The sequence below is a fragment of the Pseudopipra pipra genome, chromosome 14 (genome assembly GCF_036250125.1).
Source record: "Pseudopipra pipra isolate bDixPip1 chromosome 14, bDixPip1.hap1, whole genome shotgun sequence".
Taxonomy (NCBI): Eukaryota; Metazoa; Chordata; class Aves; order Passeriformes; family Pipridae; genus Pseudopipra; species Pseudopipra pipra.
Genome location: NC_087562.1, coordinates 2,205,772 through 2,217,780, shown reverse-complemented (window position 1 = coordinate 2,217,780; position 12,009 = coordinate 2,205,772). Strand labels below are relative to the sequence as shown.

The window sequence follows — 12,009 nt, the reverse complement described above, 5'->3', positions numbered from 1 at the left end:
TTGGGAGAGCAAAGGGAGACAAACTGCTCTTCCCACGGGGGAGAGGGTCTTTATTAACTGCTGGGCAGATGGTGGTGGTGAGGAACTGGGTGATGACGAAGGGTCAGGTGATCATGAGGAACCCAGCAGGCTGGGAGGTTCCCACACAGGTCGGGACTATGGCTCAGAGCTGAGCCTGGTCCTCACCCCCATCTGTGCTGAGATCTGCACCTCCCAGGAGCCCCCCTTGGCCCCTTGTCACTTCAAGACCACAGTCCAGACATGGCCCAACTGCCAATTTCAGAGAAGGATGCTGCTGTACCAGGCTGTTGCAGGGGCATCTCCTGCCCAGGAGGTGTCACAGTGTGATGGTGAGAGAGGAAGGTGAGGGGCAGAAGAAGATGCTGTTTTGGGGATGCTGACATAAAGCACACCCCTTCTCACCAGGTCCCAGTGCCATGGGGCCCCTCAATCCCCCATCCTCTGTGCAGGTGAGCCATGGGGGGATCCTTCTGAGCCATGGTCCGGGCTTGGCACAGCATCAGGGTCTTCCTGAGCCACAGGCTTGGTACAGCAGCCAGCACTGGCCAGTTCCCAGGGCTGCTGGCTCAGGGGTCCCGCTGCCACAGGGCGATGTGTTCCTGGGCTGCGATGCAAGGCAGACAGTCAGTGCCCCCCACGCCAGGAAGCACCCAGAGTTCTGGGCAGGGCTGGGAACAAGGGACAGACCCAGCAGAGCTGGAGACTGGCACCCCCAGGGCTTGGCAGCCCTGGGGACACACGGGAGGGCCCCCAGCCCCTCACTCACCAAACTGGCAGATGTACCGGTTCCGGGTCTTGCAGCGCTGGTCGTTCCAGTTGAAGGCGGCCGACGCCTGCATCTCCACACAGTTCCCAAACCTGTGTCCCGGCGGGAGGGTGGTGAAGCCAGGCAGTGCAGTGGCACAGCGGTGACACCACGCAGGGCTCAGTGTCCTCTAGACCCACTTACCCCTGGTTGTCCGGCTGCCCAAAAGCAAAGCTGGTGAAAGAGGATGGCTCGCCCACGTCCCAGCGGAAGGAAGCCTTGGATGTCTTGTAGGTGAGACCTGGGGGAGTGGGAGGTGGGTTGGCATGTCTGCTGCCACCCCGGGCACCCTGCCCACTGCTGTCACTCACCGATCCAGAAGTTCCCAGTCTCAAAATCAGTGTCTGTCACCCTGTTACCCATCTCCAAGCGGCTGAGGTAGAAAGCCAGGATGTCCTGGACCTTCTGGGTTCTGATCTGGGCCAGCATCGCCCCTTTCTCCTGCAGGGAAGGGAGTGAGTCTGCCCCAAACGTGTGGCCCAGCCCTGCGCCAGGCAGAGGAGAGATGCCCAGGAGGGCTGTAAGCATGGGTGGCACTTTTCAGCTGCACAAGGATGCCCAGAGCATCCCAGGAGCTCACCTGGCACTTAATTTTGGCTCCATAGTAGGTGTCGGCCTCGGGGGACACCATGAAGCAGTCGCTGTCTATCCGCACGTCGCAAGCGTGGAAAGGGAACTGGATCTTCGCTGGGGGCACAGGCAGGAGCAGGTGGGTCCCTGTGCTGGCCAAGCTGGGCCCACAGAGGACCCTTCACCCCACTCTGGGGGTCCTTGCCCATGGGTTCCCACTGCCACCCTGCAGCAGCACAGGTGGGCACAGACTCACTGCCGCACTCGGCTCCACCGTAGCCCGCGTCGCAGAGGCAGGAGCACTCCTCCTTCCTGAACCTTCCGTGGAGGCACTGCCCGCTGCACCTCACTGTGGGCACGGTGCTGCTTTAGCTGGGGGGGCTCGGCGGCCCCCTGCCTGCCCCACGCTGCACCCAGGCACTGTCCATGCTGCCCATGCTGCACCAGCCATACCCACACATGCACTGAGTTGTGCTGGTGCCCCTGGTGCTGCACCACTGTGGGCACACGGGTACTGAGCAGGCTGTGAGTGCTGCACTGGCCATGCCCAAGCACGCCCTGCACCAGCTCTGTACCTGCACCCTCTGCACCCACCCTGCACACGCATGGCCTGCACCCACAGCAGCCACGCACGTGCCTCGAGAGGGGAGGAGAGGCAGGGCTGTGTGGTGCCCTCTCACCTTGGCAGTACCTTCCTGTGTAGCCGGGGGGACAGGCGCACTGGCAGCTGCTCATGTCGAGGCGCCCGCTGTTCCTGCAGCTCATGCGACAGGGGTTCCTGGGCACCTCTGGGCACAGCAGGAGGGGGCGTCAGGGCCGGCAGTGGCACTGCCGGGGCCACACAGGGGCCGGAGGGACTGCAGGGACTCACCACAGAGCCCGCCGCGGTGATCCCAGGACTTGAAGCAGCCAGAGAGGCCGGCGGTGCAGAGGGAGCACCAGGGTCCCTGCTTGTAGGGCAGGACGGGCATCCCGGCCACCTCCCAGTTGCCCCTGGCCCCGCAGGCAGCTGGAGGAGGATGCCCCGCCCACCCGGGCAAGCCACACCCCTTTCTGGGCAGGGCCTCGCCCATCTGGGCAAGCCACACCCTTTTCTGGGCAGAGCCCCGCCCTCTTCCAGTGCACAACACCACCTAGACTTCACAGCCCTGCCCACTTCTGCACATAGCCCCACCCACCACACTCAGTCCCACCCATTTTAACACATAGCCCCTCCCATGGCACCAAGTCCCCGCCCACTCCCCAAACATAGCACCGCCCACATTTCCCACCCGTCCATTTCAATGCATGACCCCGCCCACACCATTCAGCCACGCCCACTCCCACCACCCAGCCCCGCCTACCAGCATGGTATGGCTCCACCCCCACTCCTCACTGTGCATCCCCATAGGTCAATCCACCGGGACACACCCAGCACAGACCCCGCCCACCCCATAAGCCACACCCACTTACCCCAGCCCCACCTCCATCCCACATGGCCCTGCCCCTCCCGGCGTGTCCTCCCCCCCATCCCCTCCCCTGTCCCTCTCCCCCCAGCCCTTACCCCGGGTTGTAGGCGCAGGCGAAGGCCTCGCTGGGGCCGTGGGGGCCGGGGCAGCGGTGTCGGCCGCAGCCCAGCCGCCCTGCCGTGGCCCACACCAGCTGAAGGAGGACACGTGTCACCCCGTGCCCCGGACCCCCACGGCCCCCCAGTGCCACCCCTGCCCCGTGCCCACCTGGGTGTAATGGTGGCAGGTGGCATTGCTGGCGCAGTGCCCCGTCCCATAGTTGTAGCCACGTCCCTCGGCGAACCAGCGCTCCAGCACGGATACGAAGCCCCCTGTGCCCACCGGCAGCAGGGCCTCGTTCCAGCCCAGCTGTGGGGCTGGTGGGGGAGTGGGGCCCTCCAGGCAGCTGGCTGCCCGTGCCCCTGCCAGCTGCCCCAGCTCCTCGCTCCACTCCTGCGGGGATGGGCGTGAGCCGCTCAGGGGGAATTTGGGGGCTGACAAGGGGCTCAGTCCAGGGGATGACTGGGGGATGTCATGGGGGATGCTGCAAGGGACCCCTAGGGACCAGTCCTGCCCTTGGTGTGCTCAGGTGTGGAGTGGTTGGGGGTACACCAAGGGCCATCATGGGGAATGGGGGACCCCATGGAAGACCCCTGGGGACCAGCCCTGTCCTTGGTCTGCATAGGTATGGGGTGGTTGGGGAATATCCAGGATCATCACAGGACATGAGGGACTCCGCAGAGGACCCCAAAGGACCAGCCCTGCCCTTGGTATGTGCAGGCGTGGGGTGATCAGGGGACATCAGAAGGACATGGCAGACCCCAAAAAAGACCTCAAAGGACCAGCCCTGTCTTTGGCTTACCCTCGATCTGTCAGTGCTGGTGGCACGTCCTTCCCTTGAGGCCCCACACCAGGTCTTCTGGTTCGTTAGCTTGTTAACAAACTACTGCATAGCACCCACGGGCTACCCCCCTCCCTGGGCATGGAGTGGTAGGTGGATGTGACATCGAAGGTGGGGGACATGGGACCTGTGAGGGGGCTCACCAGCTTCTGCATGTTGGCAGCGGGGGGCTGCACTTTGCTCCTCAGCTTGTTGTGCAGAGAAAGCACCAGGAAGGTCTCCTTCATGCTGAGAGCTGGGGGGACAGCAGGGGATAGGGATGGGGCCAAGGGGGCCAGGGGTTGAAAGTGCCTTCCCCATATCCCTGGCTGTGGTCAGACCCTTCGGGAAGCCGTGGGAACTCTCCCTGAAGGGCCCGACCGCAGCCGGGGATACGGGGAAGGCACCCAGGTCTCCATGGAGACTTGAGGGGAGAGAAGAAAGCGCTTTTGGGCTGGGAGCACAAAAGGGGCAAGGGGCCGGGGGGGGCGGCCAGCCCGCTGAGCCCCTGTCTCGCACGGGTGGGCTGAGACTGCCAGGAATGCACCCGCTCCCCCCCCCAACCCCCTACCTCTGTCCTGCCAGCACCCAGACCCTTCCGGGCTGGACCCGTCACTAGTCCCCATCACCAGCTGCAGGACCCCCCAGCCCCATTCTGTCACCAGCTCTGTCCCATCACCAGCACCAGAGCCCCCCCAGGTTCCATCACATCACCAGCCCCAGACTGGCCCCAGGTCCATTATATCACTAGCCCCAGAGTTCTCCAGCCCCATCCCATCACCAGTTCCATCCCATCATCAGCCCCAGAGCCCCCCCAGCTCCATCCCATCACCAGCTCCATCCCATCACCAAATCTATGCCCCCCTCCCAGCCCCATCCCATCCCCAGCCCCCACCACCCATCGAGATCCTCGTTGCCGTCCCTGGATACCCATCACCCACCCAGTCCCCTGCCCACCTGGTCTGTCCCAGCGGGTGCTCAGGGTGCACTCACCCCCTAAACCAGCTGCCTCCCAGCCCTGCTGCCGGAGGAGCAGCCCCTCTTCCCAGTTACCTCCCGGCGCCAGCGGGGACAACTTTTCTGGAGCATCCGACCTCGTCTCACCCACCCTCCACACCAGGAGGTTGCAAAGCAGCAGGACCAAGAGCTCCATGGTGGTCCTGGGATGGGGGGGACCAGAGGCTCCGGGGGGAGGGCTGTGGAGAGCAGAACCACCCCGCAGCAGCCCCGGCTTTGGGGCGAGCTCGGCTGCGCGCTCCTGCGCGCTCCCGTGTGCGTGTGTGTGTGTGTGTGTGTGTGTGTGTGTGTGTGTGTCTGGTCGCAGGATTTGATCCTATTCAGGACTCCAGACAGGCACCGCTGGGCAGCGCGAACAAAAGCTTGACGGGTGAGTAATAGCTCTGTCAAAACAGTTGCTCGCTGGAGCGAATGTGGCAGACAAGTCCCGGGGCCCTGGGCTGCAGCCCCGCCGGGATGTCCCGCAGCGGGGTCAGCCCCCCGTGCTCTGCCCCAGCCCCGCCGCCGGGCCGGGGTCGGGGTGTAGAGGCAGCAGGAGCCGGGGTCGCAATCGGAACCCAGTTTGGGACCCTGGGAGACTGGATACCGAGGGGCTGGGGCAGTCAGGGGGGCCCCTGCTGCCAGCCTTCCTCCTGCCCCATGAATTAAACATACTGGGGAGGTAACACACACCGCTGCAGGCAGGAAGCCAAATACCCGCTCCGGAGAGCTGGGCAGTGCGGTTACAGGGTGGGAGGATGTGAGGGCTGGGGGGCCGGTGCCGGGAGAGATGCCGAGCTCAAGGAGAGGGATGTCTCAGCAGGCACTCGGGGTCAGGCAGTGGGGCCGGAGCCCAGGCTGCTCGGGGGGCTCAGTAGCACCCTGAAGGCTTTGCCCCAGCACAGGGCTCCCAGCAACCATGGCAGCTGCTCCACTGGCACAGGGCAGAAGTGCGGGCTTCAGACATCCCTGCTGGGGGTGGCCAGGGGGCAGGCACATGTGGCCGTGCCCTTTCCTCTGGGCTGCCACAGGCAGGAGGGAGCCGGAGCATCCTGCCTGCCAGCTGTCAGGTCTGAGCTGGGTGTCAGCATAAACCCAGCTCTAAATGCTTCAGTTCCCTCACCCCGAGCCTAACCCTGGCCTTGAACCCTGGCCTAATGCTAATGCCAACCCCAACTCTCATCCAAACCTTCCTGCTAATATGGACCTGAACCCTTTGATCTGGTCCTAATGCTAACTCTAATCCTAAGAAAAAACCTGACCTTAGTCCTAATCATGAGTTTAATGCTAACCTGAGCTTTAAACTCCAGACCTAACCCTAATGTTAACCCTGACCCTAATCCTAACCCCAACCTAACCCAAATGTTAATCCTAATCCCAACTCTAACCACAACTCTAATCCTAACCTCATCCCTAGCCCTAATGCTGACTCTAACATTAACCCTGACCCTAATGTTAATGCTGACTGTAACACCAACCTGCATCCCAACTCCAGGCTGCATCAGATCCCTGGGATTCCACTCTAAACTCCAGCCATGGCTGAGCTCACAGCAAAGCTGTGCTGAGTCCAGTGAGTCCACAGCATTCCTGGGCTGCCCTTCCCCACGGCCCCAGCCCCTCCAGAGAGCTGAACCCCAGCACAGACCCCAAAGCCATCTTTTCTCACAGCAGACTTTCCCAGGCTTAGCGAACGCGCAGGATTAGCCTCATCCTGCATCCCTGCGTGCTGGGAAGCCCCAGAGCCGGGGCCGGCCATGGGGTGAGCCTGGTACTGCTGTAAACGCCGTGACAGCCACCGCCTGGCCCCGGCATCTGCTGGCCCTGGGACATGAAAGGCCCCAAAGCCTCTGATGTGCAGAGAGGGAAAGGAACGGAAGGGAAGGGAGAGGCTGGCGCCAGTGCCAAGGGGAAACTTTCCTACAGCTCGGCCTCGGCCAGGAGAAAAACCAACAAACACACAGGCACACACTGCGGATAAATCCCAGCGAGTGCAGGAGCGCGGCTGTGAGCAGAACCGGACCGTCGGCGTCTTGTCCCTGCAGCCAGCCCCGGCGTGATGCTCCTCATCCCACTGCCAGCCTGGCTGGCCCTGGGCATCCTGCAGCTGCCTCTTGGCAGCACCCAGGTAAGGACCCTCATGCCTCCCTCCCTCCAGCCCCATAGCAGACCCCCCATTGTGGGCTGATCAGCACCCCCCTCTCACACCCCAGCGCCCCGTCACCAGCCCGGCATGGTGGGTACAGCACAGCCATGACACCCGTGGGGCTGCCCAGGGCCAAGGGGGTGATCATAGGACTTTTCCACTGCAGCAGTGAGACGATGTTAAACCCACCTGGGACATCCAAGCTGCTCCTCGGCATCCAAGTGCCCGGGCAGGGCTGGGTGGGGAGGGCTGAGGCTGGAGCAGACATGGAGCCAGGGGCGGACCCCAATTAGAATGGGAAGGGGCTCTGCCCAAGGCAGGATGTTCAAACCAACTCCAAAGATGCTGCCTGCTTGGAAGGGTCCCCCTGGGCTGCAGCAGGGTGGCAGAGGAGCCCAGCGGGTGACAGGGATGTCCACGTGTCCCCCCAGGAGTGCCTGAGCCGGCAGCAGGCGCTCAGTGCGGTGCAGCAGATGCAGAAGCTGCTGGCGGCGCAGGAGGCTGCTCACCTGCGGGGCACGCGCGGGCTCCGGAACCAGCTTTCCATCCTTCAGAGCCACCTCCAGAGACAGCCCACCAAACGCAATGGTACCCCCGGCCAGTCACCACCACCGGTGACATCCCCACAGGGCCTCCTCTGACACCTGGACCCCCACAGACAGCCTGGGCAAGGCACCCCCAGCTCCTCGCCGGGTTGAGGCCGGCTCCAGCCTGGTGGTGTCCATCCTCACCCGTGTCTGTCTGTCCACAGACACCTGTCCGCAGCTGGCGGTGCCCCTGAACGGGCGGATGCTGGGCCGGAGTGTGCGGGTGGGCCACGACGTTCACTTCGTCTGCGACAGCGGCTTCCGGCTGGTGGGCTCGGAGACGCGCAGCTGCCGGCACAACCGCACGTGGAGCGGCACCCAGCCCTTCTGCAGAAGTGAAGTGGAGTGGGGTTGGGGTGCCATGGGCTCAGCCCAGCCCGTGGGCTCCTCCCTCACCCTGAGCCACGGGGTTCCATCGCTCTGCCCAGAGGCTGCAGCCACGGGCACGGGGATGAAGTGAGGATGTGCTTCTCCAGCTGGTGCTCACGAGCTGCTTCTCCCTAGGTATGGATGACTGCTCCAGCAACCCGTGTGCCAACAGCGGGACCTGCGTGGATGGTGACCAGAGCTACACGTGCCTCTGCCCCCCAGGCTGGTCAGGCCCCAGCTGCCAGAGCCCCATCTACTCCTGTAGGTACCTGGGTTTGGACCGTGGAGGATGGGGATGCTCATGGGGACAGCACCTGGCTGTGCTGCACCATCTCCCACTTCCCTGGCAGCCCCCCCAGGGACCTCAGCCTCCACCCATCTCCCCATGCCCCACCCAGCATGTGACACCCACTGTCCCCCACAGACTGGGTGACACTGAGCAACGCCTCCTTCAGCCGCCAGCCCCGCTGTGCCGAGGGCCGCTCAGGCTCCCGGCGCTGCAGCTGCGACACCGGCTTCCAGCTGAGAGCCGGTGGCGTGTGCCAAGGTAAAAGAGGGCTGAAGATGGCAGGGAGGGGGGGGGAACCAAGGCTTGGTGGCAACGGGCCCCCTGGCCATTCCCCACTTTTGTCCCCCCCCCAGACGTGGATGAGTGCCTGCTCTACCAGTCCAGCCCCCAGACCCGGATTTGCCTCCACGACTGCCTCAACCTCCCTGGCTCCTACCGCTGCCTCTGTCCCCCCGGCTACCTGCTCCATGCCGACCGCAACGCCTGCGAGGGTGAGAGTGGCAGGGCAGGGAGCATCCCGTGGGAAGAGGGTGCAGTGGGGGCAGCCCCTCTCACCCCGTGTCACCACCGCAGATGTGAATGAGTGCGCCGGGAAGCAGCACAACTGCACCCAGGGTGACCTCTGCATCAACACCTTCGGGGGCCACCGCTGTGTGCGCCCCAAGTGTCCCCCACCACGCCACAACACCAGCTACGTGAAGACCTCTGCCTTGTGAGTACTGTACTGCAGGTAGCTCGGGCTGTGTTGTGCCCTCTCCCAGACTGATGGGTCCTGCTGTGCCCTGGGGACTGTAGTGTGTCACCCAGGGGCAGCAGGGCTAGTGCCAGCCAGCACTGGTAGCAAATTGCCACATGGGGTGTCCAGGTGTGCTTGGCATGCTCCTGGATGGTCTGGGGATGCTGGAGGTGCAGGCAGGAGCACCCCGATATATGGTGGCTTTATCCAGAATCCTGCCTCCCCCCAGAGCCCCATACTGTGGGGAAAGACACTATTTCCCCTCTGCTGTGCATCCATGTGTTGCCATCAGCTGCCTTCCAGCAGTGGCCATCGCACTCTTGAGACCAAACCGCTTTGTGGCTGAGCAAAAACACCCAAGCAGAGGAGCATCCCTGATCTTGACATGTTCCTCTTCAGGAGGCACGTCTGCCTCCATCCCTGGCCTCCAGCTGGGACAGGCTACCCCCAGTCCCAGCCTTAGAGCATCACCCAGAGCTGTGTCCCTGCAAGGCATGGTGTTTGCCTGGCAGAAGCAGGGACCAGGTAGAGATCCAATGCTGGGCACGCTCAGATGTGACTGTCTTGGGTTGCTCTGCCACAGGACCAACAGTGGGGCTGGAGATGCTGCTTGTGGCGTGGGCTGGGCTTGTTTGCAAGGATGAGGGCAGCTTCCTGAGAGAACCAAACCACAGCTCTGAGCGGTGGCACCCCTTCTCTCCCGGCAGCCAGTGCGAGAGGAACCCCTGCCCCATGGAGAGCCGGGCCTGCCTCCTGGCTGCCACCTCCATCTCCTTCCACTACCTGCCGCTCCAGGCCAACCGCACCGTGCCCCGTGTCCTCTTCAAGATGTCCACCACCCGCTTCGTGGGCGACAGCCTGCGCTTCGCCATCACGGGCGGACGGGGCCAGGGCGTCTTCTCCGTGCGGCGCTCCGACCGGCAGACGGGAGAGCTGCTGCTCACCAGCCCCGTGGCGGGGCCAGCCACGCTGGAGGTGGAGCTGGAGATGAGCGAGTTCTCCCGCAAAGTCCTCCTGGGCAAGCACATCTTCAAGGTCACGGTCTTTGTGTCCCCGTATGTGTTTTGATCCCCTTTGGAGGCAGGTGTGGGGCCGAGTCGGGGTCTCCCCTGGGGAGCAATGGAGCACGTTCAGCTCAGTGGTCCCAGTTCTTGTCCCATTGGAGACAGCTCTCTCCCATAATGCTTGCTCATGGCTGTCAGGGCAAAGGCACCACAGCAAAAACGGTGTCCCTGCAGGAAAAACCCTACAGGCAATGGGGGGACCAGCCTGAGTGTCTATCTCTGCCAGCCCCCCTCCTCTCTGCCTGCAGAGCACACAGAGGAGAAAGACAGAGTGAGCCAACAGCACTTGGCATGCAGGTCCAGCTTCTTGTATCTTGTAATCTCTAATAAAAGAAAAGTGGCTATAGGAAGGGTGTCCTCCTTGCTCTGTACCCCACGCTCCTGGGGCAAGCTTCCTGGGGGCTGGGGGCTGTGCTCATGGCAGATTTGCAGAGCTTGGGGTGCCAGTAGAACTGCCAAGCCCACCCAGGGTCATGCATTGTCAACATCCCTTCCAGCACCACTGTTGCTGGGGGCTGTGCTGAAGGAACCCTCCAGCACAGGACTGGGAGATGGGTTAAACATAGAATCACAGAATGGTTTGAATTGGGAGGGATCATCTCATTCCAACACCGCTGCCATGGGCAAGGACACCTTCCTACAAGCTGCCCTGCACATCCTGCCCAACCAAGGCTGTCCTCAGCCCCTTTGGCAGTGCCTGGAACATACTCTGGTGAGCAGGGGATGGTGATGGGGCCGTGCTTCCTTGCGTCCAGGAGGCTTCCCTCTGCAACAGCTCTGACAAGAGCCAACCACACGGCTGATCAGAGCTCCACAGCTCGCCAAGCACTCCAGCTGTTCCCCTGCACCCAACTCGAGGAGGGTGGGCTGAGAGAACAAGAGAGGTGCAGCCCCCAAGGCTCCTTGGGCACCCCCTGCCACCGCCGGCACGGCCAGACCCCTGCGCAGGGAGAGCCGCCGGCAGCCGGAGGTTGAAAAGGTGACGAGGGCCTTTGGGGACAGCGAGGGAAGGACATGCCGCCTCCAGGACACCCTTCCCTCGGCACACAGAAGCCTTCTCAGGTGAGTGTCCGGCCAGCACAAAGCAGCCGCTGTGCGCAGACGGCGGGCGGCTCATAAAGAGCTCCTTGTGCGCCGGGCAGCGGCTCCCGGGGCTCCGCGGGGCTGGGAGGACAGGGAAAAGCCTCCCCGGGGGCAGCGGAGCTGCGGGCAGGGCTGGCAGGGCCGGCCCTGCTGCGTCACCAAAATCCGCAGCTGGCCCGTGCCCACTGCGGAGAGAGGCTGGGATGCAAAGTGGGGAATTACAGGGGTAAATATTTATCCCTGCGCACGAGGTGTCCCGGCCAAACCGGGCACCACAAACGGGGTTTGGGGCTGGTTTCTTCTGCCCTTCAGGGACAACACGACTTGATTAATCACTTACACCCACGTTACTGACTGCTAATGACAGTAAAACTTCTCAAAATTCACTGCAGGCAGGATGTGGAGCAGCTGGAGCGTGTCCAGAGAAGTGCAATGGATCTGGGGAAGGGTCTGGAGCACAGGTCTGATGAGGGGTGACTGAGGGACCTGGCGGGGCTCAGCCTGGAGAAAAGGAGTGGCCATATCACTCTCTACAACTCCCTGAAAGGAGGCTGTAGCCAGGTGGGGATCAGCCTCTTCTCCCAGGTAACATGTAACAGGATGAGAGGAAACAGCCTCAAGTTGTGCCTGGAGGGGTTTGGATTGGATATCAGAGAAAATTTCTGCACAGAAGGGGTGGTCAGGGACTGTAAAAGGCTGCCCAGGGCAGCAGTGGAATTCCTGGAAGTGTTCAAAGGGTGTGTGGATGTGTCGTTTGGGCATCTGGTTTAGTGGTGAACATAGTGGTGCAGGGTTAACAATTGGACTCGATAATCTTAGAGGGCTTTTCAAACCTTAATAATTTCATGATTCTTGCTGCTTGTTTATTGATTAAGTGAAGTGGTCACAGCACCAAACCTGACAGAGTTCAGGAAGCATTTGGACAACACATGGTGTGATTCTTGGGGTTGTCCTGTGCAGGGCCAGGAGTCAGACTCTT

The 12,009-nt window shown here is 62.6% G+C and overlaps 2 protein-coding genes across 5 annotated transcripts; one reads left to right on the top strand and one right to left on the bottom strand.

Moving 5' to 3' along the window:
* Nucleotides 1-29: 29 nt before the first annotated feature.
* Nucleotides 30-4,916, bottom strand: LOC135421910 (C-type lectin domain family 18 member A-like). Of its 4 annotated transcripts, none has more exons than XM_064670770.1 (12): nucleotides 4,757-4,916; nucleotides 3,928-4,019; nucleotides 3,112-3,336; nucleotides 2,940-3,037; nucleotides 2,268-2,389; nucleotides 2,077-2,184; nucleotides 1,653-1,745; nucleotides 1,407-1,513; nucleotides 1,138-1,267; nucleotides 971-1,067; nucleotides 788-879; nucleotides 30-625 (listed from the first exon to the last, which is right to left on the bottom strand). In XM_064670770.1, the coding sequence occupies exons 1-12, from the start codon at nucleotides 4,914-4,916 to the stop codon at nucleotides 588-590; spliced, it is 1,362 nt and encodes a 453-aa protein (XP_064526840.1). In that variant the 3' UTR covers nucleotides 30-587. The 4 variants fall into 4 exon arrangements, with proteins under 4 accessions (XP_064526840.1, XP_064526841.1, XP_064526842.1 ...); XM_064670771.1 differs by having other exon boundaries at nucleotides 4,817-4,916; XM_064670772.1 differs by lacking the exon at nucleotides 1,653-1,745.
* Nucleotides 4,917-5,061: 145 nt separating this feature from the next.
* LOC135421912 (fibulin-7-like) lies at nucleotides 5,062-10,293 on the top strand. The gene is made up of 9 exons (XM_064670774.1): nucleotides 5,062-5,150; nucleotides 6,683-6,884; nucleotides 7,334-7,490; nucleotides 7,654-7,824; nucleotides 7,994-8,119; nucleotides 8,283-8,405; nucleotides 8,501-8,638; nucleotides 8,721-8,859; nucleotides 9,591-10,293. The coding sequence occupies exons 2-9, from the start codon at nucleotides 6,816-6,818 to the stop codon at nucleotides 9,949-9,951; spliced, it is 1,284 nt and encodes a 427-aa protein (XP_064526844.1). The 5' UTR covers nucleotides 5,062-5,150; nucleotides 6,683-6,815; the 3' UTR covers nucleotides 9,952-10,293.
* Nucleotides 10,294-12,009: the final 1,716 nt, after the last annotated feature.